At 43.3% G+C, this 27,288-nt stretch overlaps 1 protein-coding gene across 1 annotated transcript in view; it reads left to right on the top strand.

The window, feature by feature from the left end:
* LOC126427304 (zinc finger protein 679-like) overlaps positions 1-27,288 on the top strand; it is a 105,775-nt gene that overhangs the window by 29,359 nt on the left and 49,128 nt on the right. The window contains exons 4-5 of the mRNA XM_050089611.1: positions 518-610; positions 1,533-1,613. Of these exons, the coding sequence (XP_049945568.1) occupies positions 518-610; positions 1,533-1,613 (174 nt within the window). The remainder of the gene's footprint in view (positions 1-517; positions 611-1,532; positions 1,614-27,288) is intronic.

Below are 27,288 nucleotides of genomic sequence, written 5' to 3'. Positions count from 1 at the left end.
CCGCCCCGTATCCGCTCCCCCCCCGCCCTGTCTCGCCGGCCCCCATGCCCTGTCTCGCCCCCCCCCGCCCTGTCTCGCTGCCCCCCTCCCTGCCCCCCCGCCACACATCCGCTCCCATGACCCGCCTCCCCGCCCCCGCCACCACGCCTCGCCTCCCCGACCCCGCCACCATGCCCCGCCTCCCCGTCTCGTGTACCACTATCCCCCCCCCTGCCCCCTGCCCCGTCTCACATAAACCCCCCCCCCCCCCCGTCCCACGCCCTATCTCCTACTACCCCCCCTCACGCCCTGTCTCCCACTACACCCCCCCCACTACCCCTCCCCCACCCCCACACCCTGTCTCCCACCCCCTCCACACCCTGTTTCCCGCCCCCACTCCCCGCCCCCAGGCCCTGTCTCCCGTTCCGCCCTCCCCACCACCACCGCCCGGTCTCGTCCTCCTCTCTCCCCCTGTATGACAGTGCCATGTAGGAACAAGAGGCAGATGCCCTGATACGCCACTTTCTTTGTTTTTCAGTTTCTTGAAGACCCATTAAAGGCTGGCGACCCTAGTGTTTGCGTAAAGCAAGACCCTGAACTGAAACGCCATGCTTCTGGATCTGAGCTTAATGTAAGTTTTCACACAAGCACTGTATTGTGCAGGAAGTGTAGTAAGAAACTCTAGTTAGATGTGTTATTTGTAGGGTATTACCAATAGAATTTTAACAGCACTTGTAACAAGCATATCTTTATGATATTTACTGTTGCATTAATTTTTTATTGTGATTCTATGTAATGAATGCCTTAAGTACATATTTGGTGTAAACGGAGCAAGGAAGACTTCCTCTTGGAAGTAATTGTTAATCTTGTTACACCTCTGTGTCAGTGCTGTAACATATGTGGAACTATGACATGTGATGGGTGTATATTCTAGAGTTCCCAGTCACTATTCACTGTAGTTTTTACATCATTACTGAAATTGTGCTGTGGAATTCCTTATGATTTTCCTCCGGTACACATTACATAAATTTGCATTGTTCCCTAAAGAGCAGGCACTGAAAATACATGGTGATATGGCAAGAAGCTGTGTAAATAACATTAAATTTGGGTAATTTTGATGATAATGTGTGGAATGCCACATTCATTTGATTAATGACCAAAAATTCCTCTTGTTTATGGGTTTACTGTTGGAAGATTATTTGCATCTTTATATTATCTGAGTTTAATTTTGAAATGTTGCCACACACGTATATCAAATTTGTATATGGGAGTACAACCATCCGATAGAGTAGGCCATAGTGCCTCTGAAATCAGAGTGGATTATGTGACAGGAATAGAAAGTGAAAGTATGCCAAATAAGTACTGCACAATGGCTGATAGCAAAATCAGGGGCAATAGAACTGATTTGAATGCATTCTGACACACTCTCTTCCCAATTGATAAGAATCTCTTCAAAGTTGGATGATACTAATGAGAAAAGAATATTGAGTGCTGTCATATACACACAGAAGATAGCAAGCAGTTATAATTCACAGATTGTGTTCTTCTTTCAGTCTGTTGAAGATCCATTGGGAATATCTTTGTCCACTGATTTTATCAAGGAGGATCCTGAATTAAATATAACTGAGAATACTGTAAGTATTTACATCTCTGATGTATTGCATGTATTCAAGTCTTTTGTTAAGTGTGTAGAGTAAAAGATGCATTGCAGTGGAATTGTCACAGATTGTCAGTTCTGTGGAATTTGTTGCTGTTCGTAATTGTAGAGTATTCTTGTACTCCTGCACTTGACTTTCATATCACCTCTTACATTCTGACTGTTTTAAATAGTAGTGGAAGGGGACTAGTGGCTGGTATAATCCTGTTCTCAGTAGCCCTTGTTGTTATCAACTACATTGTATAATGGTTGTCTGTGATGGTCGCGAAATTCACATTTAGATGAAGTGTAAGTTCTAATAGTGTAGATAATTTGAGAAATATTCCTACTTTCAACAACTTCTGATAATAGAATTCAAAATAACACTGGCTGTTCTTATCTTTTGTGTGAATCATAGTTATTCTTGAGTTTGCCCTAATTTTTTTTTGGGATTTGAAAAACAGAGATGAAATTTGTGGGTTCTAGATCAGCCCCGATATGTTGGCCACAACCTGTACATATTGTGGCAGCTTCTGTGGTACCTGTTGTATTACTTATAAAATTTTCATTAATAGAAAAACTCTTATAGCTTTTAGTGAATGATTGTACATAGCTGAAGCCATGTATGGCCTCACCATGCGAGTCCTGGCAGATCTGAAGAAGAAAGATTATTTTTTTAAATATGCTTTATGACCTTGCTAAGGGAAAGAGAAGCTCACATTGATAAACATGTCACAAGAATGAAATTAGACAAATATTGGGGAACATTCAACACACATTTGCGAAGGTTAGGTACTGGCTCACTCTTGATCTGATTGTTCATAAACAAACATCCTGAAGTTTTAAAGGATTTTTCAGGCACTGAAATGTTAGCTTCTTCAGACACTGGAATGTGTGGTGATTATACAAGCATACAGGTCTAGGATCCAAACTATCATGCTAGGGACAGCTCAGAGAGTATATAAAGGAGTGTAGCTGATTCACAGCTAACAGGCCAAGACTTAAATGTCACAGGGACTCATGTTATGCCATTTTAAACAAATGAAAGGGATGCATTGGCATCACAAGTAGACAGGACAGTAAGTGAAACAGTAGTAGTGTTGTTCCACAAGAAGGGTTTTACAGAAATGAGAATGCTGCACATAGTAGTCAGGGATGTGCATATGAGGAGTTTGGTTAAAACAGTGATCTGTAGGGTGTCCTAGGGCATAGCTGTAGTTGTCAAAGTGGCTGGATTGTAGTTGGTGACCACTTACCATGAAAATACAAAAGGCCATACTGGCCTTCATATGCAGCCCAAGAGATCACAGGTCAAACAAGATGTCACCAGGGCCAGAGGTTCAGGGATAGTGTCCACTGCATGGAGTGCTGCTCCCATAGCAAGTGTGAAGAACAGTGTGTTGCTGATTGTGTGGTCTGGAATACCATGTCATGTGGTTGGCACTGAAATCACTGATGTTGTACCCCACTTGTTACTTTGAAAATTCCCCCTGCAGGTTCGGGGGTTAGAATAGGCCCGCGGTATTCCTGCCTGTCGTGAGAGGCGACTAAAAGGAGTCTCATCTGTTTTGGCCTTTAATATGATGGTCCCCTAAGGGGTTTGACCACTTCCTTTCCAAATTTTTCCGTTAGTGCGTACCATTTGGGGAAGGACACCTTACGTGATGCATCTTCAATCCATCTTGCCCTAAGATCTGGCACACCCGATATTGTGATGAAGTTGGATTTCAATTGAGCTTCCAGCCACATCCGCGTGGAGTGTGTTCCGGATAGCATACATTCCCTCCATTGTGCACTTCCATCTTTGCCCTCGTGATGTGCATGGATATTTCGACACCCGACATCCAGCACGGTAGCCAGTCCGTTGTGGTGGGGTCGTCATGTACCCTCTTGGTGGTAGCCCCCTGACTACACAGGGATCGCACTGCTGATGCCTGAGCTGCTACCTCCCCACGTATGCTGAGGAGTAGATGCCTATCCCTCTGGGGCATCGGGACTCCCGGCAAAGGCCATCCTGCCAGGTGGTCTTTGCTGTGGCTGGGTGGTGCCCGTGGGGAGAGCCCCTGGTTGGAGTGGGTGGCATCAGGTCGGATGACCCACAATGAAGCGTGGTACATCACCTCTCGCTGGTGGGCCTCCACCAGCAGTCTCTAAGCGATCGAGGTCTAACCTCAACGGCAAGGAATACGAACCAAGATCATTTCCCTCCCTGGCCACTCCATGGGAGGAACGTATGGCTAAAGAAGGCAGTGGAGAATATTCAGCCCGGTATCTCGTGTGTACGCGAGTTGATGGGGAATCGTTTATGTCAACCAAGTCCCAGTTTTTTGTGGAGCATTTAGAGGACTAGTTCGGGGAGGTGGAAGGTTTGTCCAAAATGCGCTATGGTTCAGTACTCATCAAAACAGCATCCTCTGCCCAGTCACGGAGGTTGCTCAATTGTGACAAGTTGGGGGATGTTTCTGTTAGCATCACGCCGCATAAGAGTCTCAACATGGTCCAGGGTATTATATTCCACAGGGATCTTCTTCTGGAGTCCGATGATGAACTACGTGCCAACCTAGAACGACGAGGTGTTCACTTTGTCTGGCGCATGCATCGGGGTCCGAGGGATAATCAGGTAGCCACCGGTGCCTTCATCTTGGCCTTCGAAGGTGATGTTTTACCCGAAAAGGTCAAGGTGATGGTTTACCGTTGTGATGTGTTAGCCATATATCCCTCCTCCGATGCGGTGTTTTAAATGCTGGAAGTTCGGGCACATGTCATCTCGCTGTACTTCCGGCATCACATGTCAAGATTGTGGACGTCCTTCGCATCCCAATACTCCATGTGCTCCGCCTCCCATCTGTGTTAACTGCGGAGAACACCATTCCCCCTGCTCACCGGACTGTAGGATCTTCCAGAAGGAAAGGAAGATAATGGAATATAAGACCCTGGACCGCCTGACCTACACCGAGGCAAGGCGGAAATATGATCGGCTACATCCTGTGCCCTCCCCCTGTGGGTCCGGGGTAAGAATAGGCCCGAGGTATTCCTGCCTGTCGTAAGAGGCGACTAAAAGGAGTTTCAACCGTTTCGGCCTTCCATGTAATGGTCCCCCTCGGGGTTTGACCTCCATTTTTCCAAATGCTACAGAAGTACGAGCCTTTTGGGGAAGGACACCTTACGTGGTGTATCACTGGTCCTCCGTGCACTAAGACCTTGGCACTCAGCATTGTAACGGCGTTGTAACCATACCCACAATTCAACAAATTGGGCCTAAACGCCTGATGGGTTGTAAAAGTTACGCCCATAGTGCTTCCCCATCTGCACCTACGATCATGATGGACTTTCCATGGCACCCGAAATCCAGCACGGTAGCCAGCCCGTTGTGGTGGGGTCGTCATGTACCCTATAGGTTGTAGCCCCCTGACAACACAGGGATCATACTGCCAATACCTGAGCTGCACCCTCCCCACGTCGGCCAAGGAGTAGATGCCCGTCTCCTTGGGGCATCAGGACTCCCAGCAACGGTCATCCTGCCAGGTGGCCCTTGCTGAGGCTGGGTGGTGCCCGTGGGGAGAGCCCCTGGTCGGAGTGGGTGGTATCGGGGCGGCGCAGATGGAACGTCAACATGTATCAGGTCGCTCTGCGGCCGAGTCTTTCAAAAAGAAAAGTACTGTCTCTGGTTCTGGTTCTCCTGCCCTTTCCCCCTTGGCCACTCCCTGGGAGGAAGGACAGGCCCGCCGGCTTGGAGCGAAGTACTTCCCCCGCTATTTGGTCTGTTTTCGGACCAATGGGGGGACGTTCGCCACCTCCAAGCCCATGTTCGTTGTTCAGCACATTGAGGACATCTTCGGGGAAATCGAGGCTCTCAGCAAAATGCGTTCGGGGTCCGTTCTTATAAAGACCACCTCCGCCACACAGTCGACGGCGCTCCAGACATGCGACCAACTAGGGGACATCCCAGTGTCCATTGTCCCGCATCTGGCACTGAATAGGACACAGGGTGTTATTTTTCATCGGGACCTCCTGCTGCAATCTGATGAGGAGCTCAGGGCCAACCTGGACTGCCGAGGCGTGCATTTCGTCCACTGGGTCCAGCGCGGCCCCAAAGACCATCGCATCGACACCGGGGACTTTATCCTTGCCTTTGAGGGGGACGTTCTCCCAGAGAAGGTAAAGGTGATGTGCTACCGGTGCGACGTGTGACCTTACGTCCCGCCTCCTATGCACTGTTTTCGGTGTTTGTGCTTTGGGCACATGTCGTCATGGTGTGAGGCTGAGCCCCTTTGTGGCGATTGTGGACATCCTCTTCATGAGGAACATACATGCTCCCCACCACCTCGGTGCGTTAATTGTCCTGGCATGCACTCGCCTAGATCCTTAGACTGCCCCGCGTATCAGAAGGAGAAGAAGATTCAAGAACTCAAAACTTTGGATCGTCTCTCTTATTCTGAGGCCAGGAAGAAGTATGACCGCCTCCATCCCGTGACGTTGACCACTTCATTTGCCTCAGTCGTGTCCACTCCTTCCACAGTATCCTCACCCCTATCCTGTCCCCCCTCCACCTCCTCCCCCAATCCAGGTTGAGATTCATAGGAAGAATTCTAAGAAAGCTGGTGAGCCTGGAGTTGGCCATCCGTACTGCCTTTGCCCGCCGTCAGCACCTGGTCGCTGTCTTTTTCGACATGCGGAAGGCGTACGATACGACATGGCGCCGTCACATCCTATCTACTCTTCATGTATGGGGTCTTTGGAGCCCTCTGCCGATCTTTATCCGCAATTTTCTGTCGTATCGTACCTTCCGCGTGCAAGTCACGGCCTCTCGTAGTTCCTCCCGATTCCAGGAGAATGGGGTACCACAGGGATCTGTCCTCAGTGTCTGCCTGTTTTTAATCGCAATAAATGGGCTTGCTGCAGCGGTGGGAAATTCTGTCTCCACTTCCCTATATGCTGACGACTTCTGCCTTTACTACAGCTCTACTGGCATTGCAGCTGTTGAACGTCAGCTACAGGGCGCTATCCGCAAGGCGCAGTCTTGGGCTGTAGCACATGGCTTTCAGTTTTCGGCTGCCAAGACCCAAGTTATGCATTTCTGCCGGCGCCGAACAGTCCATCCTGAGCCGTGGCTTTATCTTGCCGACGAACTCCTTGCTGTGGTGGAGACCCACAGGTTTTTAGGGGTAGTTTTTGATGCTCGGTTGACTTGGCTGTCTCATATTCGGCAGCTTAAACAGGCGTGTTGGATGCATCTAAATGCTCTGAGATGCTTGAGCCACACCAGCTGGGGCGCCGACTGATCTACCCTGTTACGGCTCTAGCAAGCGTTAATCCAGTCTCGTCTGGATTATGGGAGCCTGGCTTATGGCTCAGCATCCCCATCTGTGCTGGGGGTGCTGGACCCAATACTACACAGCGTGATACGCCACTGGTGCCTTCCGTACCAGCCCTGTGGACAGCATACTAGTGGAGACAGGTGTCCCTCCACTGCGGTTACGGCGCCAACGTTTGCTGGCCGCTTATGCTGCCCGTGTTTTTAGCGTGCCCGGGCATCCGCACTACCGTCTCCTGTTCCTGCAATCGGTTGTCCATCTGCCAGAATGTCGGCCCCGGTCAGGTTGTACGATCGCGGTCCACGTCAAAGAGCTTCTCTCCAGGCTTAGGGTTTTCACTGTTCCACCTCCTTTTCGGACCACTTTGCGTACACCCCCATGGTGTGTTCCTCGCCCTTGCCTTCGGCTCGACTTGGCCCAGGGCCCGAAGGACTCAGTCCCTCCGGAGGCCTTCCACCGCTGCTTTCTTTCCCTCCTTGCAATGTATCAGGGCTCTGGCATTGTGTACACTGACGGCTCGATGGTTGCTGGTCGTGTTGGTTATGCGCTTACTCTAGGCGACCATTCCAAACAATGTTCATTGCTGGCTGGCTGCAGCGTTTACACTGCTGAGCTGGTCGCCATCTTTCGTACCCTAGAGTATATCTGCTCCTGCTCAGGTGAGTCCTTCGTGATCTGTAGCGATTCCCTGAGCAGTTTACGAGCTCTCGACCAGTGTTTTCCTCATTCTCGTCTGGTGATGGCTATCCAGGAGTCCCTGCATACTCTTGTGCGTTGTGGCCGCTCTGTGGTCTTTGTTTTGGACCCCGGGCCATGTTGGGATACCCGGAAATGAAAATGTTGACCGCCTGGCGAAAGAGGCCACCAGTACACCATCTCTGGACATTGGCCTCCCGGAGACAGATTTGCGAGCGTTCCTACGCAGCAAAATTCTGGACCTTTGGGACACTGAATGGCTCGCCCTGCCTTCACGAAACAAACTTCGGGCCATCAAGGAGGCTACCGGTGTGTGGAGCTCCTCCTTGCGGGTCTCTCGCAAGGAGTCTGTTGTCCTCTGCCGGCTGCGCGTTGCGCACACATGGTTGACGCACGGCCACTTATTGCGACGTGAGGACCCACCTTTATGTCGCTGCGGCTCCGTTTTGACAGTGGTCCACATATTATTGGACTGTCCACTTTTAGCTGTGCTCAGGCAGTCGTTCGCACTGCCTGACACGCTCCCTGCCTTTTTAACAGATGACTCTGCTATGGCTGACTTAGTTTTACGTTTTATTCGGGCAGGGGGTTTTTACCATTTAATCTAAGTGTTTGTTTTATTTTATTGTTTTGTGTTGATTCTTGCCATTGGCCTATGATTTTAAAGTGATTTTTTAATGTGTTTCTAAGTGGTTGGCTTTTCCTTTTTTATTTCTATGGTTGGCCATCCACCGCCACACTCTGTGTGATTTTAGTCCTTTTTGTCTGGTCTTTGTCTAAGTTTCTCTTGTTCTGTGTCGTCTGTGGGTGTTTTTAGTATTTGGAAAAAGGGACCGATGACCGTAGCAGTCTGGTTCCTTTAATCCCACAAACCAACCAACCAACTTTGAAAATACGTAACTTAGATTAAACAGTGGTAGACACCTGAGAAATCTATGAATAAGATGTGTGACCATAACAGTGATGCTGAGTAGTACATGCAGTTGTGCAGTAAATATCTTAGCTCTGTCAGCTAGAGTGGACATGCAACCTTTGTGGTCTTAGGAGCATAAAATGCTAGAGCTTAATAATGATGCAGAAAAATAGGGCTGACCATTTTGATACTGGCACATGGCCAGCAAGATTCTGTAGTAATTGTGGAATTGGGAGTTTTATTAGGTAATTGCATGAGAAGCTAGAGCAAGCTAGCAAGATAGCAAATTAATACTTTGTTGGAGAAGCAGTTCAGTGCGAGGCTGCTACATCTGTTACTGGTAGATTCAAACAACACACAAGTGTAACAGAGATCCTTCAGGAACTCAAATGAGAATTCCCAGAGGGAAGATGATATTCTTTCTAGAAACACTATTGAGAAAATTTAGAGAACTGCCATTTGAAGCTGACTGGTGAACGATTTTGTTGATTCCAACATACACAGCACATAAAGACTATGAAGGTGAAATTTGAGAAGTCAGGGCTGATTGAGAGGCACATATACAGTCTTTTTCACTCATATTTGTGAGTGGAATGGGAACGGAAATCACCAGCTGGGTTATGGGGTACCCTTTGCGATGTGCCATTAAGTGGATAGTGGAGTATAGATGTATGTGGAAATTCTAGGTAAAATAAGTAGCTGACCAATGTAGTAGGAGCAACAATGATATTTTTCATAGTAGTAAATGTACATATACATACATACAAAATAATCTATTACTAGTTCCCTTAATTAGCCGTGCGAGTAGATTAGCACTAGTCACAAACAGCTGGTTGTCACTACACTTCACAGAGATAAATCCCTGTGAGAGCTTCTGCCTTAAGATTTGCAGTGTGGCTCACCCCACATCCATCCACGTCTTCATTTATGGAATGCAATGTGTAAATTAAAGAATGAATAAATGAATAACATTCACACCATATCTCTAGCCAGGGCAGAGATTACAGTGTTGAAAGCAAGTTTAATTTTCTGAAAAACATTGTGAAACATTCAATAATAGGTGCAACCCATCAACACAAATTAAGATCTACATATTTCACTGAAAGAAGTTATACCTGTATAAGCAATTCCTCAAGGATGTTTAAAATCATCAGATTTCACAAGACTATAACTTTATTTATTACAAAGGTACAGAATTGGGGTCAAATTTTTATTTCTATACATGTCTGCAAAGCCTTTCTTTCCAAAGGAACCATATGATTTTAATGTTGCTCACATTTTGTGTGTGTGTGCACATAAAACATTAAGGTACTTTTCACGGCTATGTTTAGGACCAGATTCGTCATTTACTGATCACAAATATCAAAATCCTTTTCTACACATTTAAGCATCCAGACAATAGATTTGATCCATGCATTTGCAAGCATGTCAGTTTAGGAAACTCATGCTGTTCCCATGTAGCATCATAGTTCATCCAGTGTTATTGGTACACATAGGTGGAGCCTGCCACAAACACCCACCAATAAAAAAGATACCATACTGTGAGATGAAGCAAATTTCATGGTCAGGTCTGCAGACCCTTTAGCTCATCAATGCTGGTTCCAATGCAGTGGTATACCATCCGTATGAAAAATTATATGTCTGATAATTTCCCATCTCTTCGGTTTTTTGACCATCTATGCGTTTTCTAACATTGTCAACTTTCTTCAATTTGTTACAGAATTTGCTCCTCTTCAGATTCAGTTCAGTGATAATCTCATCAAACTGTTCATCACATTACTTACATTTAGTAATAACACCTGATCACTACCAACAACAAACTTCCTGCCCCATATTGCACAGCACTTTACCCTTATTAATGTTGCAGCTACCAGTTCAAGTCATCCCTTGAAGACTCGTTTTATAAGATGGAAAAGCAATCAGAAATGGCCTGCTACTAGAAGTAGACACTACTGGTCACACACTAAATGAAACATACGGCATCCAATTCCTTGGTGTCTGCTTGGGTTTCAATTGAAATGGGGTCCACAAATTGGTAAAATTGTCAAGTTGATCCCCTCAGCATTACTCACTTACAGGCAATTTCAATGGCATCTTTTGGAGTTTTCACTTGTTTTTGGAATTATGTTCTTGGAAAGCCAAATAGAAATAAATAACATATTAATGTTATTTGTGAAAGGCAATAGGGAGTTCCATAGTGACATGTAGATGCAAAGTGTTCACATCACATTCCTACTACAAGCTTGAATAGGATAAATACTAATTTGTTCATTGCTGCCATGTCCTATAAGATTATCCTATAGGCTAGGACTGAGAGAAAGCGTGCTGGGAAGCATTTCTGCATGTAGACACTCTGGAGGAACATTCATTAATTGCAGGGCAGAGAGAGATGAGCTTTTTGGTTATCTCATTCTCATGCTGGTGCCTCCTTAATTTATTATCGATCTGAATGCCTAAGAAGTTAACTCTTGGAACCTCATCCAGTGTCTGTCATTGATATCTCCTTGTATCTGTAAGTCATTTGAATTTGTTTGGAATTGCATGATGTATGTTTTTGTAAGTATAAAGGTTGAATTTTTGTGCTGTTGCCTGTAAACCAGTTGCAAGCATGTTCCATTATTCTCCTGGCTGTTTCTAGTATGAATGTGTTTGGCCATTATCAGTGTACTAATTATCAGCAAGCATTGCAGATTTTGAAGGAATCTCCAATGGCTTTAGCACAACATTTATGTTGATCAGCCCTGTGGGACATCATATGTATTGTTTCCCGATTCTGTATTCATTTTTCCTCCCAAGGTATCATTTATCACTATGACCTAGTTTATTGTTGCTAAGCTAAGATTCAGTTCTTGTAAGTGTAATTCATTTAACATGACAACACTTGTAGTTTCCCTGAGTAAAGGAAGATTAAGGCTTTAATGTGATGCCAATAAGTTTTCTCCACTTCTATGTGCCTTGTACAGTTACAGAATGAAAAAGTCATCCCAGCATTGGGGAACTGCTGTAAATAGTGAAGAAGAATATTTTGTTGATTATTCAAGTCTCTTATTTGTATCTGTTATATATTACAATTAGGTAAATATGCCATGAACCATATACCAACCAAATAATTGCTGGAAATGGGTACATATGCCTTACCTTTTTTCATTTTATTGGTAAACTGTGTTTCCTTTCATCACTGTCTAACCAGTATGTATAATGTTCAAAACAATACGTGGTCTGTTAACCCCAGTGTCTGAATACAGATGTTGCAAACACGGATTGGTATTGTACATATCTTTTGCAACACAGTTAACTCAATGGATTTATGCTAAGTCTTCAATGATGAATCATATTGTCTTTAGTTTTCAGGTTTATAAAGAATTTAATATTTTCTCAAAATGATTCTGATCTACAAGTAAGGTTATGGCAGAACATTCTTAATTTATTGCCGTAAAATGATGTGGCTCTGTTGAGAAGTTAATGTAATCTGTCCACTATTGATTATCATAATATTTGAGGAGTAGTGTTTGGGTCAGCTGTGTTGTTACAGTTAACCAACATAAAAGCTAATTACTCTTGTTGTGAAGTATCGGTTAAAATAATTTTAATGAACAACCCATAGGGTGCATTGAAATATTTTGTAGGTTATCAACTAAATGTGTTTACTTCATTGTAGAAATGACTGAACTACTAAGTATCCACCAATTGATGTTGGAAATAATTTGATTTTGTTGTATGATCAGTAGGCCTGGTAGTTGCAGTGGATAGAGATGCAATTATTTCTTAATGGAATACAACAGTATAGTTACTCATTAAATGGTAGTTGAATCGAAAGTACAATTCAGCTGAGGAAAGAGCGATTCCAAGTTTTCTCTTGGGCAATCACATGTTTGAAAAGTGAGTTTCATTCATTGTTATAGTAACAGTTCCTTTTCTAAATGATTGATAATGGGTTCACACAATTGGCTGTGTGGAATTAAAGATAGCTTCTGAAAGAATTTCTTAAAATTATGTTTAAATCAGAAATTATTTGAATTGCACCCTTCCTTTAAAATCTAAATACATAAGGAATATGTTAAATTAGGCATGCAATAATTGAATCTAAAACTTGAAATCTTGAAGATAAAAGTCAAAAACTAATTGCATTTGGGACACCATAGATTCTATACATAGCTCACACAAATAGCATTAGTCATAATGCAATTTTTGATATTCAAAAAAACTAAAACTATACATAAATCAAACGATTTAAATACATGAGTCTTTCGGTTTTTCATTATATTACATTTTCTTCTTAGAAAAAAAAAGATAAAAAAAATTCATCTTGCAACACAGTCATAGGTCCCAATTATAAAGACATAAGTAAAATCTGATGCTTTTTAAATGATCATTGGTTAATTTATTAATGTTCAAATTTGTTCAGTTCTAAAAAAAGTGGTGTCACTTTTGCATTTTGTGAAAAAATTGTAGCCTTTGGAATGGGTTTCAAAAACATAACCATAGGTTCTGCATTTTCAGAGATGCCATAGAAATTGTTTTATACCTCTCTCATTTAAAATTTCTACAATGACAAATAGTTCAGGATTTATCAGATCAATATGCACATTCTTGACAGCATCTGTTGCTATAGTGTCTTCGTCTGCAGCATTTGATCCCCGCAAGAATCATTTTCCAACTCTGAATACCAAGCACATCTTTGATGGGTTGCATCCTTAGTTACAAGAAGATGTTTGGTTTTTTCAAGCTTCATGGTTGTTGTGACAACAATATTATGATACCTTAAGGTAAAAAATAATAATAGTTTTGAATATGAGCAAAAACGTTTGACCTGAATGCGAGTTACATTCACTCAGTTGTCCAGAAACCATCTTCCAGTACCATAAAATATGGTTTTTACTTGAATCTGAGTTTGTGCCATTTATAAAAATCTGTAGCTCAGCCAGCATACCATTTTCTGTGATTCATCTGGTTCCACACTCCTCTCCTCATTGTACCACAAATAGCATCCATGACGACTATACCATGTCACGCAGCAAAGAATAACAGTCCATTTCCACTTTAAATACTTTTGAACACAAACTAGATAATGTGTACTTTTTTTTTTCAAATATACACTCCTGGAAATTGAAATAAGAACACTGTGAATTCATTGTCCCAGGAAGGGGAAACTTTATTGACACATTCCTGGGGTCAGATACATCACATGATCACACTGACAGAACCACAGGCACATAGACACAGGCAACAGAGCATGCACAATGTCGGCACTAGTACAGTGTATATCCACCTTTCGCAGCAATGCAGGCTGCTATTCTCCCATGGAGACGATCGTAGAGATGCTGGATGTAGTCCTGTGGAACGGCTTGCCATGCCGTTTCCACCTGGCGCCTCAGTTGGACCAGCGTTCGTGCTGGACGTGCAGACCACGTGGGACGACGCTTCATCCAGTCCCAAACATGCTCAATGGGGGACAGATCCGGAGATCTTGCTGGCCAGGGTAGTTGACTTACACCTTCTAGAGCACGTTGGGTGGCACGGGATACATGTGGACGTGCATTGTCCTGTTGGAACAGCAAGTTCCCTTGCCGGTCTAGGAATGGTAGAACGATGGGTTCGATGACGGTTTGTATGTACCGTGCACTATTCAGTGTCCCCTCGACGATCACCAGTGGTGTACGGCCAGTGTAGGAGATCGCTCCCCACACCATGATGCCGGGTGTTGGCCCTGTGTGCCTCTGTCGTATGCAGTCCTGATTGTGGCACTCACCTGCACGGCGCCAAACACTCATACGACCATCATTGGCACCAAGGCAGAAGCGACTCTCATCGCTGAAGACGACACGTCTCCATTCGTCCCTCCATTCACGCCTGTCGCGACACCACTGGAGGCGGGCTGCACGATGTTGGGGCGTGAGCGGAAGATGGCCTAACGGTGTGCGGGACCGTAGCCCAGCTTCATGGAGACGGTTGCGAATGGTCCTCGCCGATACCCCAGGAGCAATAGTGTCCGTAATTTGCTGGGAAGTGGCGGTGCGGTCCCCTACGGCACTGCGTAGGATCCTACGATCTTGGCGTGCATCCGTGCGTCGCTGCGGTCCGGTCCCAGGTCGATGGGCACGTGCACCTTCCGCCGACCACTGGTGACAACATCGATGTACTGTGGAGACCTCACGCCCCACGTGTTGAGCAATTCGGCGGTACGTCCACCCGGCCTCCCGCATGCCCACTATACGCCCTCGCTCAAAGTCCATCAACTGCACATACGGTTCACGTCCACGCTGTCGCGGCATGCTACCAGTGTTAAAGACTGCGATGGAGCTCCGTATGCCACGGCAAACTGGCTGACACTGACGGCGGCGGTGCACAAATGCTGCGCAGCTAGCGCCATTCGACGGCCAACACCGCGGTTCTTGGTGTGTCCGCTGTGCCGTGCGTGTGATCATTGCTTGTATAGCCCTCTCGCAGTGTCCGGAGCAAGTATGGTGGGTCTGACACACCGGTGTCAATGTGTTCTTTTTTCCATTTCCAGGAGTGTAGAAGAAGTACAGCCATCTCAATGAATTGTCAAATTTTTTTAGATGTGAAATCTTATTTACATCAGGTATTATTTATATGAGAACACAGCAACAGAAACTGTTTCATGTGTTAGATCTCATTAGTGATGATGGCATGATAAAATGTTCCTGCAGCATCCAGGCACAACCTGCAAAGCCTGTACTTATTCATGTTATGAATGAGCACTTTGACTTTGGTCTTCGTTAATCATAGACACACTATCTACAAAGTCAGTCTGTAGATTTCCAGATTTGAGAAATCCATTTTGCACATATCCCCAATTCAGCAGATTGTGAGTTTTCTATGAAGCAGTGAAATATTAAATATAAATTTCCTTATAAATTTCTGACACTACGTCAGTGATGCTACCATTAACTTCTGCATATTTTTGTTGCCTGTCAACATCAATCCATTTTTCTCCATTTTACTTGTTTGTCAGTCAACTTCATTCTTTAATGTGGAGTGAAGTTTAGGAGTTACAGTTTTTACACTTTATACATGAATTCGTAGTACACATGAATTATCGGTAGACTACATGTTCCAGTAACTCCTTACCTCATAAAAAAAATGCTCTTTTCAGTGCATTCGCCAGATAATAAGAGTTGGCATATACCTTCATACATACATTGAGGTGTATTCAAAACGAACAAAATGTGTAATAAATGAAAGTATTTTTTATTTGTCCTATTTCTGTATCTGCCTAAAATTGCTTATAAGCTCCCTGAGCTGAAGATACCATGTAGTACCTTTTGCAAAACTCTGTGCATCTTTGTCTTCTGACCTTTAAATAATCTGTCAGGTGCTTGACAGATTGTCATCTCTGTTGTAAAAAAAATCAACTGTTTGCTTCTTTTTTTTCTGAAACCTTGTTATCCAGTTTGTGTTGTTAATGTGTGCTTAAACATTATGGAAGTTGTTCCACTGGAACAATTAATTTGTTTGTTACTGCATATTTCCATGTTGGGCTCTCTGGATGTAGTTATTTCATTCTTTTCACTGCTTTTCCTAAAGTTTATGGGGATTAGTATGAATGTAAATAGGGTTCAGATGATTACACTCCAGTGACATGAGTGGTTGTGCATTTACATTACTTGTACATACTCCTCACAACTTTTTTTCCTCTTTACCTTTATTTTAAATCTAGACATTTGCGAAGTTGTTCTCTTCCGTTTCTTCTGGAGTCTTGTGATATTTGCTTGTCTTTTTCTCTACACTGAACCAATTGTAATTGATTTGCTTACAGTTTTGCAAAATTTCTCTCTCTCTCTCTCTCTCTCTCTCTCTCTCTCTCTCTCTCTCTCTCTCTCTCTCTCTCTCTCAAATTTACTATCCATTATCTTTAACAGAAAGCAAGTAATAATAATGTGTAACAATGCACCAGCCTTCATATACAGATGTATTACTATGTAAATTATTCAGTAAATGAAACTTTTATTGTTTCATCCACAAAATAATTCCGCCATAAATTCTTTGCTTTACCGCACATCTTTTTTAAATTGTTTAGGTTAAAGTTACCTAACAAAAAATTTAAACATTCTTCCTGACCTACCTTCTGTGTAGTAAGAATCCTTGATGTTAAATTCTTCTTTGGATATCACAACTTAATCAGTATTTTTAGTTCCATATCTGGCAGCAAACATGATGAATTTAAACTTAAAATGCCTCTAACACTGTAGCGAAACAAAATGTATTTTGTAACATGGTCTACGCAGTTCAAATCAGCACACAGGAATTGTCATACTGATCAGTACATCAGGTAAGTAATGTGAAGACAAAGATTCTTCATATCATTGTAACCTCTACTTGTAACTTTCAAAAAAAAGATGTGGGAAATTATTTACATTTTTGCTCTTCAGACAGGAAAATAGATACTACAGATAAACCTTGATGCAAAAACACAGATAAGGTTCAGAAAATTATATTTTACTCTTGTGTTCACATTTTGGATTGGCTCAAAACTACAAATTTGTCAGACAAAATGGCTGGTCTTCACTTAACTTCAGGAGTTGAAATAGCTAGTACTGACAATACATGCACACAAAGGTACAAGGATCTTCCCTAGCTTTTGGAATTATTATTTCCTTCATCTGGAAAGAGTTAGTAACAGATACAGGAAGGTTAGGAAAGAAGGGCAGGTCACTGAGACCTAAAATGTGTTACTCACAAGGAAACATCACCAATTTGACTTTATATTTTATACAGAACAAAAGCATACAATGTTTTATGGACTACGACACACTTTTTTCTTAAAAAAATTCTTACATCATTCAGGTGTGTCTTATACTCAAAATTAATTTTAAAATGTCCTGTGTTTGATTTAAAATTCCTGCAAGGCTTAAAGAAGGCCATATATTCAATGCTGTGGGAAACCTATAACTATCTGGCAACACGATTCAACTGGCAGCAGCAGTGCACCGATGCAATGAACGTGAGCTGTAGAGCTTAACAAGCTTGTTAACACTGTCTCCCTCCTGCTCCGCCATCACAAACCTAGAACACTGTCAAGCCTATGATGTATGACAGCAGTCTACAGTGCCAGTGAACTTAAACTGAAAGTGATTTGTATTATTGATAACAGAAGAGTATTTTCTTTAGTAGTTTATTAAAAAAATAGGGGTTTCATATGATGTGGGCTATAAATTGAAGATAATAACATATGCAGACCAATATGGAAACAGAGCAGCTGAGTGGCATTTTGGTCCTCCTCCAACAGAAAGAGCCATTCGTGATTGGCTTGCCAGTAAGGAAGAACTGAAAAAATGAGTAAGACTACATGTGCCAATTGAGGACTGAATGCAAAATGGCCTAAACTAATCTTATATCCAGAATTATAGCAACAAACTACTACTTCCCCATCCTGTGTTTCATTCACAATACAATCCTACAAACTGTAACCAGAAATCCGTATGATCGTGTTCTGCATGGAAGATGGCATTCCGGTCAACTGACAACTTTGCCAATGATGTCAGGGGACGTATGAAATGAGGTAGTGTTTGTTGGGTAACCTCACATTCACAATCACCATGTACACAGCTACAGACAGTGCAGTTTGACACAGAGAAAATGCCTACTAGACTTGGCATTGGAGGGCCATAGAAAGAAAGGAAGCAGGATAGTCAGAAATTGATGTGGCCTGATGGCTTAGTGTGAATTGTGCTGTTGTTTCTTGGATGTAATGACAGTTCATAGAGACTGAAACTGTATCCCAAAGTCCAGGGCAGGGTTGACCACATGTGACAGGTCTGTTATTTTGCTGCAAGATCACAACAGACTGCCTTTGTACTGCACGGTAGCTGGCAAATAAGCCTGCAGCATCCGCTGGATGTGTTGTATCAAGGTAAACTGTGTGCAGATGGCTTTGGCAGAGTGGCCTTTATTGTTGGAGACCTGCTGTATGTCTACCTCTGACACATCTTCATAGAAGGCAATGTCAAGAGTGAGCAGGCAGCTTGCTTGTGACTAAGGGTAGCCTGCCCTGTCTTGTGTTTGAATGGTGGACTCCATGCTGCATTCCAGGATGTCACTGTGGGTGTCACAGGTGTGTGGTGTTGGCTGTGATAGTGAGACAAGTATCATACGAACTGCTTAGTACTTCTACACTTCAGATTGTTTGTTTAGTGTTTAAGGCATGTATTAGAATACTAATCTGGTGGCAAGTGATGAAAAACTTCCGTCTTTCCACTAGCATATTGCAGCATTGGCTGCCCAGCTGGCTCTGCTTTGCAAAGCAAGTTGGCCATGTTTTGCTTTTCAATGCATAACACTGTCACCCATGTGCAGCTGGCTGTTCTTCTGCTCTAGCATATTTTTTGACTAATTATGGTCAATACGCTACATTGACCTTTTTATCAAGACTCTGTCTCTCGGATTGACCAAACTATACTACCCATTAAACCAGAGTTACTGGCGACAAGTATTTCCGGCCTTATTTCGCCACTTATGTATTGCCCTAACAATTAGTTACCTTAACCCTTTCACTGAATCTCATAAATTTCCATAGGGCCCCTTGCCCTGCACCTTGACTCAAACACCATGGTACTAATTTCATTACTGTGCTTCTTGCACAATTTTTTCCAACTCTATACGTCTCACTTAAAAGCGAAAATAAATCGATTATTCTTCATACTATATCACTGTGCATTCTGCTGCTTTTATGCGTGGGTTATCCAATGCAGTGGAACCTGAACTATGGCTGGGTCCGAACTCGGTCATGTTCTTTGTCTTTTGAGTACCAGAAGAACTCCAGGCTCAGCAGAACAAGTGCCGCTGCAGTGGTTGGTATGACAATGGTGAGTGTTGTCTCATTCTGATGCTGATTTTCACAATATGAATTTACATGTTGCAATAACGTTTCCAGGGAGATTGGTCCCTCCTGCCAGTTCAGAAGTGTGTTTACAGATTACATTAGTTCTGGCCCTAGAGTTTGGTTTAAGCTGGGTGGTTTGTGGCAGGTGGCACTTCCATGGGCTCTTCTGGCCAGTACAAATGTGGCTGGGAAATGCTCGAGTGAGTTATCCCTGCAATCATGATGGACAGGCAGAAAGTAGGCCCCATTACTTTGGACGCTGTTCCATTTAATAAGAAAGCATTCACCTTTCATTCTACCCTCGTTGCTGATGTACCCCTCCACTTCTTGTAACAACTAGCTGCTACTACCATCTTGACAAAGCCCATGTGCCTCGACATGCTGAAAGTACAATTCTGGCTAGACCACTTTTTAATTGTATTCTCTTTCCTCCTTTCTCCCATTATCAATTTCACTGCACAGGAATCCTGCCCCCATACGCAGACAGACTATGATTTTCTCTTGGTGGCATTTTTGTAACTTTGCTTCCTCCATTTCTACATATCTTCCTTCATCTTTTGCAGTTAATGACAGTCGCCGAGTTTTTACTCTTACAAATTTCTTCAGTGTTCCCCTCGTGACGAGTTATGCACGAATTATGTAGCACTCATGATGTTCTTGTTTCCCTGCTACTGTTACAGAAATGGAAATAGAAACTTTTCTTCTATCAGTTCTCAATGATGCTGTGGCTACTCCAAATTAAAGGGCATGCCTTTGTGCTCAGGTTCTGAAACCAACCTCAACTTTGATGATAGTTCCTTCTGTACTTTCCTTAGACCCTTTAAATACTTCCCTTCTTGCAACAAATTTACCCCTAGCTGGAACACTATCTTCTACGGACTGCAACCATTTTAATAACTACTTCCCTCTCTAAGACTTCTACTTGGATTTGTAGTTCTTCGATATTCTGAGTAATATGTAATGCTGCTGGTTTTTTACTTCAGCTATCTGCATTCCCATGCTTCTTCTCAGTTTTATGAATAAGTTCAAAATCAAATTCGCTTAGCCTTGCTGCCCATCATGTCAACCTATTGGGAAGGATTCTTTAACCCCAACAACTATATTAATGCCATATGATCTGTTATTACTCTGAATGTTTTACTGTACAGATAAAATTTGAAGTATGAAAGTCCATAAATAAGGTTAACTTCCCATTCTCCATTGTGGAATAATTTCATTCTTCAGAATTCAGTTGCCTTGAGCGTAAGTTACTGGATGTTCTACACATTCTACCTCTTATGATAAGAGACAGGCTGGTGCACGAGTTTACGCATCACATAATAAAACAAATTCTGTATTAAAATCTGGAAATGCTACAATTGGACTCAATGTTTAAGCTTCTTTTAGCTCCTCAAAAGCATGGTGGCACTGTTCTGACCACACAAATTTAGTACCCTTCTTCTAACAATTGTCAACCTTTTGGCGGTATCCACACACCATTTTACGAACTGGTGGTAATAGTTCCCAAGTCCAGAGTGACTGCAACTCTTTTACAGATTGTGGTATGGGATATTCCCATACAGCTCTAATTTTGGTCTGTGTTACATCCATCTTTTGATATGTTCTAGGTATGCTATCTATTCCATCAAAAAGTCACTTTTTTGTACTCACTGTTAACTTCACTGCTTTTAACCTTAGGAATACTTCCCTTAAGCACTGCATATACTGTCTGCTGTCACTTCCATAGACAATTATTCCATCAAGATACCCCGCATTTCCATGGTTTCAAACTTCTGAGAATTGTGTCCAACAATCTCTGAAATGTTATACAGGTGCATTTTTTAATGAGGATGGCATCCTTCTGATTTGGTAGTGTCCCCATGGTTCCAGAAATGCTGTTTTGTGACAGTCCCGTGATACAGGCTCTATCTGGTGATACTCACTCTGCAAATCCATTGTTGAAAAATATTAGGATAGCTCTAAATGATCCATAGTTTCTGTGATGTTTGGGAAACGGTAGGCATCCATTACGGTTTTCTCATTTAGGTGTCTGTAATCAAACCAAACCTATATTTTTGGCACAAATATTCGAGCCCACTGTCGACATCACATTCTTCAAGTATTCCATCTTTCAGCTGTTGACCGATTTACAACTTCAAAATTGGGTGAAAGTTGGTAGCTCTTCTGTATGGTTTGTGGTAGACTGATGACTCATTTTATATTGGTATGCAATGTTGTGCAATATGCGTACCTGATAAAGGTCCTTTTGGAAAAAATAAACCATTGAATTCCAAAAGTAGTTTTGTCATCTGTTTGCTCTTGCTTCCCTCTAGATGCTTCACTTTTGCTCCTCATACAGTTTCAGTGATGTCTGGTAATTCTCTGTGGCTGACACCCTGTATGTTCCATTCTTCTTCCTGCAAGATATTCATATTGGAGATTAACAACTGGTGTGTTAATCATGTGCCCTCTGTGCTGAAATGGTACATAGAAACAGGTATGGACATGATATGTCTGTTAAATAAACAACCCACCTGATCTAATACTTAATTCTCTTATAATGGTTCCATCACACACAAAATTCCTGCCGGCAAGCTGGACTTGACACTGACCCAAAGAAATTTCCTAGTACCCTTAGATACATAATCATGCGAATCGAGTCTGAGTATAGTTTTCATGGTTTAATTGGTTCATCTTTCGCAATAGACTCTTCTTGCCACCTCTCTATCATGACTTAACCTAACTGAAGCATTTTTCTGCCATGTTCCACCCTATGTAGCTGGAAGTTGAGTATGGCACAATGCTGATATGGAAATCTAATCCAGTATCATGTTGTACCCCTCAATTGAATGTGACACAATCTCTAGTCATTGTTTAAAGTAAGCCGTATTCAGGTGGATGCCTGTGTCCACAGTCCTAATGATGTGATGATGTCTTTATTCCCACTCCATGCAGTCTGTACTGTGGTGGGTCCAATTGCATACATTTCACCAGATCACTGCTGGTGACTGAAACATTCTCCCCTGTGTCCAATGATATCATGGAATCAATTTTGTTCCTATTCTTCTTATCCCATACAGATCTTATGGCATCCACATCTGCATACAATTTCGTATCTAGTCTTACTGGGAAGACCATAGGTGGACCAGGGGTCCCAGCTAGTGTTCAATACCTTATTTCTACCTGCTCCTCTACTTTTAAAACTGTTACTTCTTCTTTCTTTATTCACATCACCCTGAGGCTGGCAACACTTCGTCCCTACATGGCCTGTTTGTCCAAACTTGAAATGTTTTATATTAGCTGCAAACAGTGTCCATTTGCCCTGTATTCCAGTACACAAATTGATCTCCTCACACACTGTAGTTACCGCACTGCTGTGCGCAAATCTGTCAGACACCCTGTCCACACACATTCTGACATTTCTGCATGCAGCCCTCTTAAAAAAGCTTTGAAGACCCTCTGCTATGCTTCTTGCAAAATAATGTCATTAACTTCAGCATACTGCCTCAATGCACAGGTATGTCCATTGATTTTCCTTATCCTATCTGCAAATTCTTCCACAGTTTCTTTATTTCTCTTAGTTATTGCTGTGAATTGTTCCCTATAGTGTCTGGCACTATTTTGATCCATATATCTTAGAATTAACCCTTCTTTAAATTCTACGAATATTGTGGCTCCCTTCACAGCCCCTGTATACCCTAAATATGTTTTTACTTCCTTTGTTAGTATCAGTATTGTAACAGTCAATAATATTTCATTAGACCAACCGTGCATCTGAGCCAGATATTGAAGGTGAAGACATGCTCATTGTTGGTTGTTTTACCAGGACAAGGAGCAATTAAACTTTTCTCTGACAAATTTACACTGTGTTGAATGATCGTGATCCTGTCAACCCACAAAGTTCCTTATTTTCTGCTGGTAATTCTGTTACCTTCTTGAACAATATGCATACTACTTCTGATTGTGGTACATATTGTGTCTCTGGTTCTATTCAAGCTTTGTCCTTGACAACACTCACTTCGAGAACTAACATTCACAAGACAAGAAGACAAAATACATTAACTTAATTCTTACATGTAATTATGAGCCATATTGTCTCCCAGCACTGCCTAGCCGTATGGCCCAAATGATTACATGTGTAACATTTTCCTAGAAGTGATTTCATACATTGCACTTATGACCCTTGAGTGTGCACATCTAACAGTCACTAACTAGTCCTACCTTCCATTACCTCTAAGAGTAGAAAAATCCACTGGTTCTCTATTCGCAATAAAATCTACGTTATAAAATTCACGACTGTCAGATGGCTTTTCTATGACCAAAATATAAGGATTTTCTTTGTCTTTAATTCACTGTAACATAGGGTGTAAGTTCAAACATTGCTCTAAGAAGTGATGGCAAAGTTCTGACATCAATGTAGCATGACCCTTGGATTGTCACATGTGGAGGGTGAAATGAGGCGTCAGGGCGACTGTAGATATGTTTAATTACTCTCTTTTTTCCAGCCCTCAGCTGTAGTAAATCAGGAACAGCTTAGTAGAGGCTTCCAGTTGCCTCTTAAGTGAAATAGTAGACATCTGTCATTGCTGACAGGTCAAGGAGCAAGGCTGAATATGGGGTCACTCAGTGTTGCTGTCAGCAGTCACTCTGGCTGCGACAGCGATGCAGCTGATGATGGCCGTAAACTTCCTCCAGTGAGCAGCCAGCTCCCTTGTGCCTCACAGCAGGCTACCCTGTGTAGTGGTCAAACGGAAGACCCCATAGTGCATTCTAGGATGTCACTCTGGGTGTCACAGGCGTGTGGGTGTTGTTTGCTCTGATATTGAGACAAGAATTATTTAGTACACAAATAGCTGAATGTTTATTCGTTCCAGACTATGTTCATATAGGGCTTCAGGCAAATATTTTAAACACGACTGGTGGCAGGTGAGGAAAGGCTCCCGACCTTCTGCTAATGCACTCCAGCATTGGCTGTTGCTGTATCACGCCCAACTGACTCAGTTTCGCAACACCAGTTGGTTGTGTATTGCTTTGCAGCATGTAATACTCCCACCCACCTGCAGCTGGCACTGTTGCAGCTCACTTCTGCTCTGGCGTATTTTCTGACCAAATTCAGTTGACATGCTACAGACGAAACCCAACAAGGACTTACACCAGAGAGAGCATTGAAAGGACCTACAATCACACCAGTGTGTCACTGGAAAAAAGTTGGTGTCTACTTTAAGGAAGACATTTTGGTCAAATCTTTCAAGAAGTACTGCATAGGTAATGCTCTGGTGGGCAGTGAAGACCATCTCTTATATGAAGAAGACAGTCGTTATGAAGGAGAAGTTCAATTTTGATATTCAGGGGCCTTTAGGTCAGTGCAGTTCTATACACAGAATTGTTGTTAGCCTGGCTTTGCAATCTAATATTACAAATTGTAAAAATGTTACTTTTTAAAAAGTGCTTAAGAATGAATGTGTACCCTGTAGCCTGCAGCATCTTATAGTCTGTAAAATATACTGAGGACCCTCACTGATCGTAATTATCCTCCCAGCCTTCTACAAAATTAAATATATCATGCTTTATCTTTCCAGTCTCACATTGTATGGCCACAGAGGATCATTTCCCATGTAACTCAGTACCACCCAGGACTGGAGCAACTGAATTACATTCCCCACTAGGGTTTTGACTACCTCTTGTCTTGCCCTGAAGTGAGAAATGTTCTGGCCACTATCCTTCCCACACACCCCACAGTGGTATTCCACCATCCACCAAACCTACACAATCTACTCACCCATCCCTACACAACCCCTGCTTCCAACCCCGTACCTCATGGCTCATACCCCTGTAATAGATGTAGATGCAAGACCTGTCCCATACATACTCCCGCCACCATCACAAACATCACCTATCCCACCAAAGACAGGGCTATCTGTGAAACTAGTCATGTTATCTACAAGCTAAGCTGCAACCGTGCTGCATTCTATGTGGGCATGACACCTAACAAGCCATCTGTCTGCGTGAATGGCCAGCGAAAAAAGTGGACCACCTGGTTGCTGAGAATGCTGCTATTCATGACATCCTTTGTTTCAGTGACTGCTTCAAAGTCTGTGCCATATGGATCCTTCACACCAACACCAGCTTTTCTGAATTGTGCAGGGAGAACTTCCCCTACATTCACGTAACCCTTTTGGCCTAAACATTCATTAGTCATTGTCCTCACCCATTCAGCCTCCTGTTCCATTCCAGCACCATGCAGCCCTCATCATTCCACCATTGCACCCAGTCTTTTTACTTGTCTCCTTTGCTGGTTCCCCCCTTCCCACCTCTCCCCTGCCCACTGTCTAATTGCCTGACAGCACGTAGCTGCCCTACCCTCTTTCTACCTCATCCTTGCATGCTTCCCAGCAGCACTGCACTGTAAGTCACCCCTACCCAACTATCCCTCCCCACTCCAGCCTCCTCGTTACCCCTGCCCAGTCACCACTCTCATCATGCAGTGGTGCTGCTACTCACAGTGTGGCTAAAGTTGCCGAGACTGCAGTCGTGTGTGTGTGTATGTCATCTATTTTTGACGAAAGGCTTAGGGGCCAAAAGTTTTATTTGTCACACTCTTTTTGTTGTTCCTATCTGCAACTTAGCATCTCTGCAATATGGAAAATGTCAACTTTGCTTCCCCCTGCAGGTCTGGGGGTTAGAATAGGCTTAAGGTATACCTGCCTGTCATAAGATGTGACTAAAAGGAGTCTCTCACTCTTCAACCCTATAACTTCAGGTCCCATTTTATGGTTTGACCTGCCACTTTCCAAATTCTACAGAAGTGCGGGCCATATGGGGAAGGATGCCTTATGTGGTGCACGAGTTATCCATAGTTCCCCTAGATTGGATGTCCTGAGCCTATTGTCTTGGCTTTGCATCTCCACCTGCAATTCAACTATTTGGATGAGCACACTTTGCGGGGTATGTCATCTTCTTCCATTTTCTCCTGTACTCTTTCACCCTCATGGCAGTTTGGATTTCTCTGCGCCCAATATCCAGCATGGTAGCCAGTACGTTGTGGTGGGGCAATCATGTACCCATTTGGTGGTAGTCCCCTGACAACACAGGGATCGCACTGCTGATGCCTGAGCTGTAAACTACCCATGTATGCCAAGGAGTAGATGCCTGTCTTCCTGGGGCATCAGCACTCCTGGCAATGGCCAGCATGCCATGTGGCCTTTGCTGTCGCTGGGTGGCACCTATGGGGAGAGCCCATGATCGGAATGGGTGGCATCAGGGCAGATGACCCACAATGAATGAAGTCATCCCTTGCTGGTGACTAAGACACCAGCTGTCTCCAAGAAGGCAAGATCGAGTACAAAGCTGACAGATATGATCCTAAATCTTTTCCCTCCCTTGCTACACCATGGGAGAAACATAGGGCTACAGAAAGAAGATAGCCATATTCGCCTCGGTATTTAGTCTGTAGCAGAATGGACAGGGACTCTTTCTAGCCATGAAGCCTCAGATTTTTAATATCTTGAGGATAAGTTTGAGGAAGTGGCAGCACTGTCCAAGATGAGAAGCAGTGCAGTCTCGATTCAGACAGCATCTCCAGCCCAATCCCGGGCATTACTCACTTGTGACTGTCTGGGTGATAATCCTGTTTCTGTCACTCCCCATAAAATCCTCAACATGTCGAGGGGATTATTTTGCATTGCGACCTCCTCTTGCAGTCTGACAAGCTCTGTGCCAATGTAGAATGGTGGGGTGTTTTTTTCATCTGGCGCTTTTACAGGGGACCCAAAGACAACAGGGTCACTACTGGTGCTTTCATCTTGGCCTTTGAGGATGATTCATTGCCTGAGAAGGTCAACATGATGATTTACCACTGTGATGTGAAACCAAATGTTCCTCCCCATATGCGGTGCTTTATGTGCTGGAAATTAGGGCACATGTCTTC

This window comes from Schistocerca serialis, chromosome 11 (genome assembly GCF_023864345.2).
Source record: "Schistocerca serialis cubense isolate TAMUIC-IGC-003099 chromosome 11, iqSchSeri2.2, whole genome shotgun sequence".
NCBI classification, from domain to species: domain Eukaryota; kingdom Metazoa; phylum Arthropoda; class Insecta; order Orthoptera; family Acrididae; genus Schistocerca; species Schistocerca serialis.
This window is presented reverse-complemented; position numbering and strand designations above follow the sequence as displayed.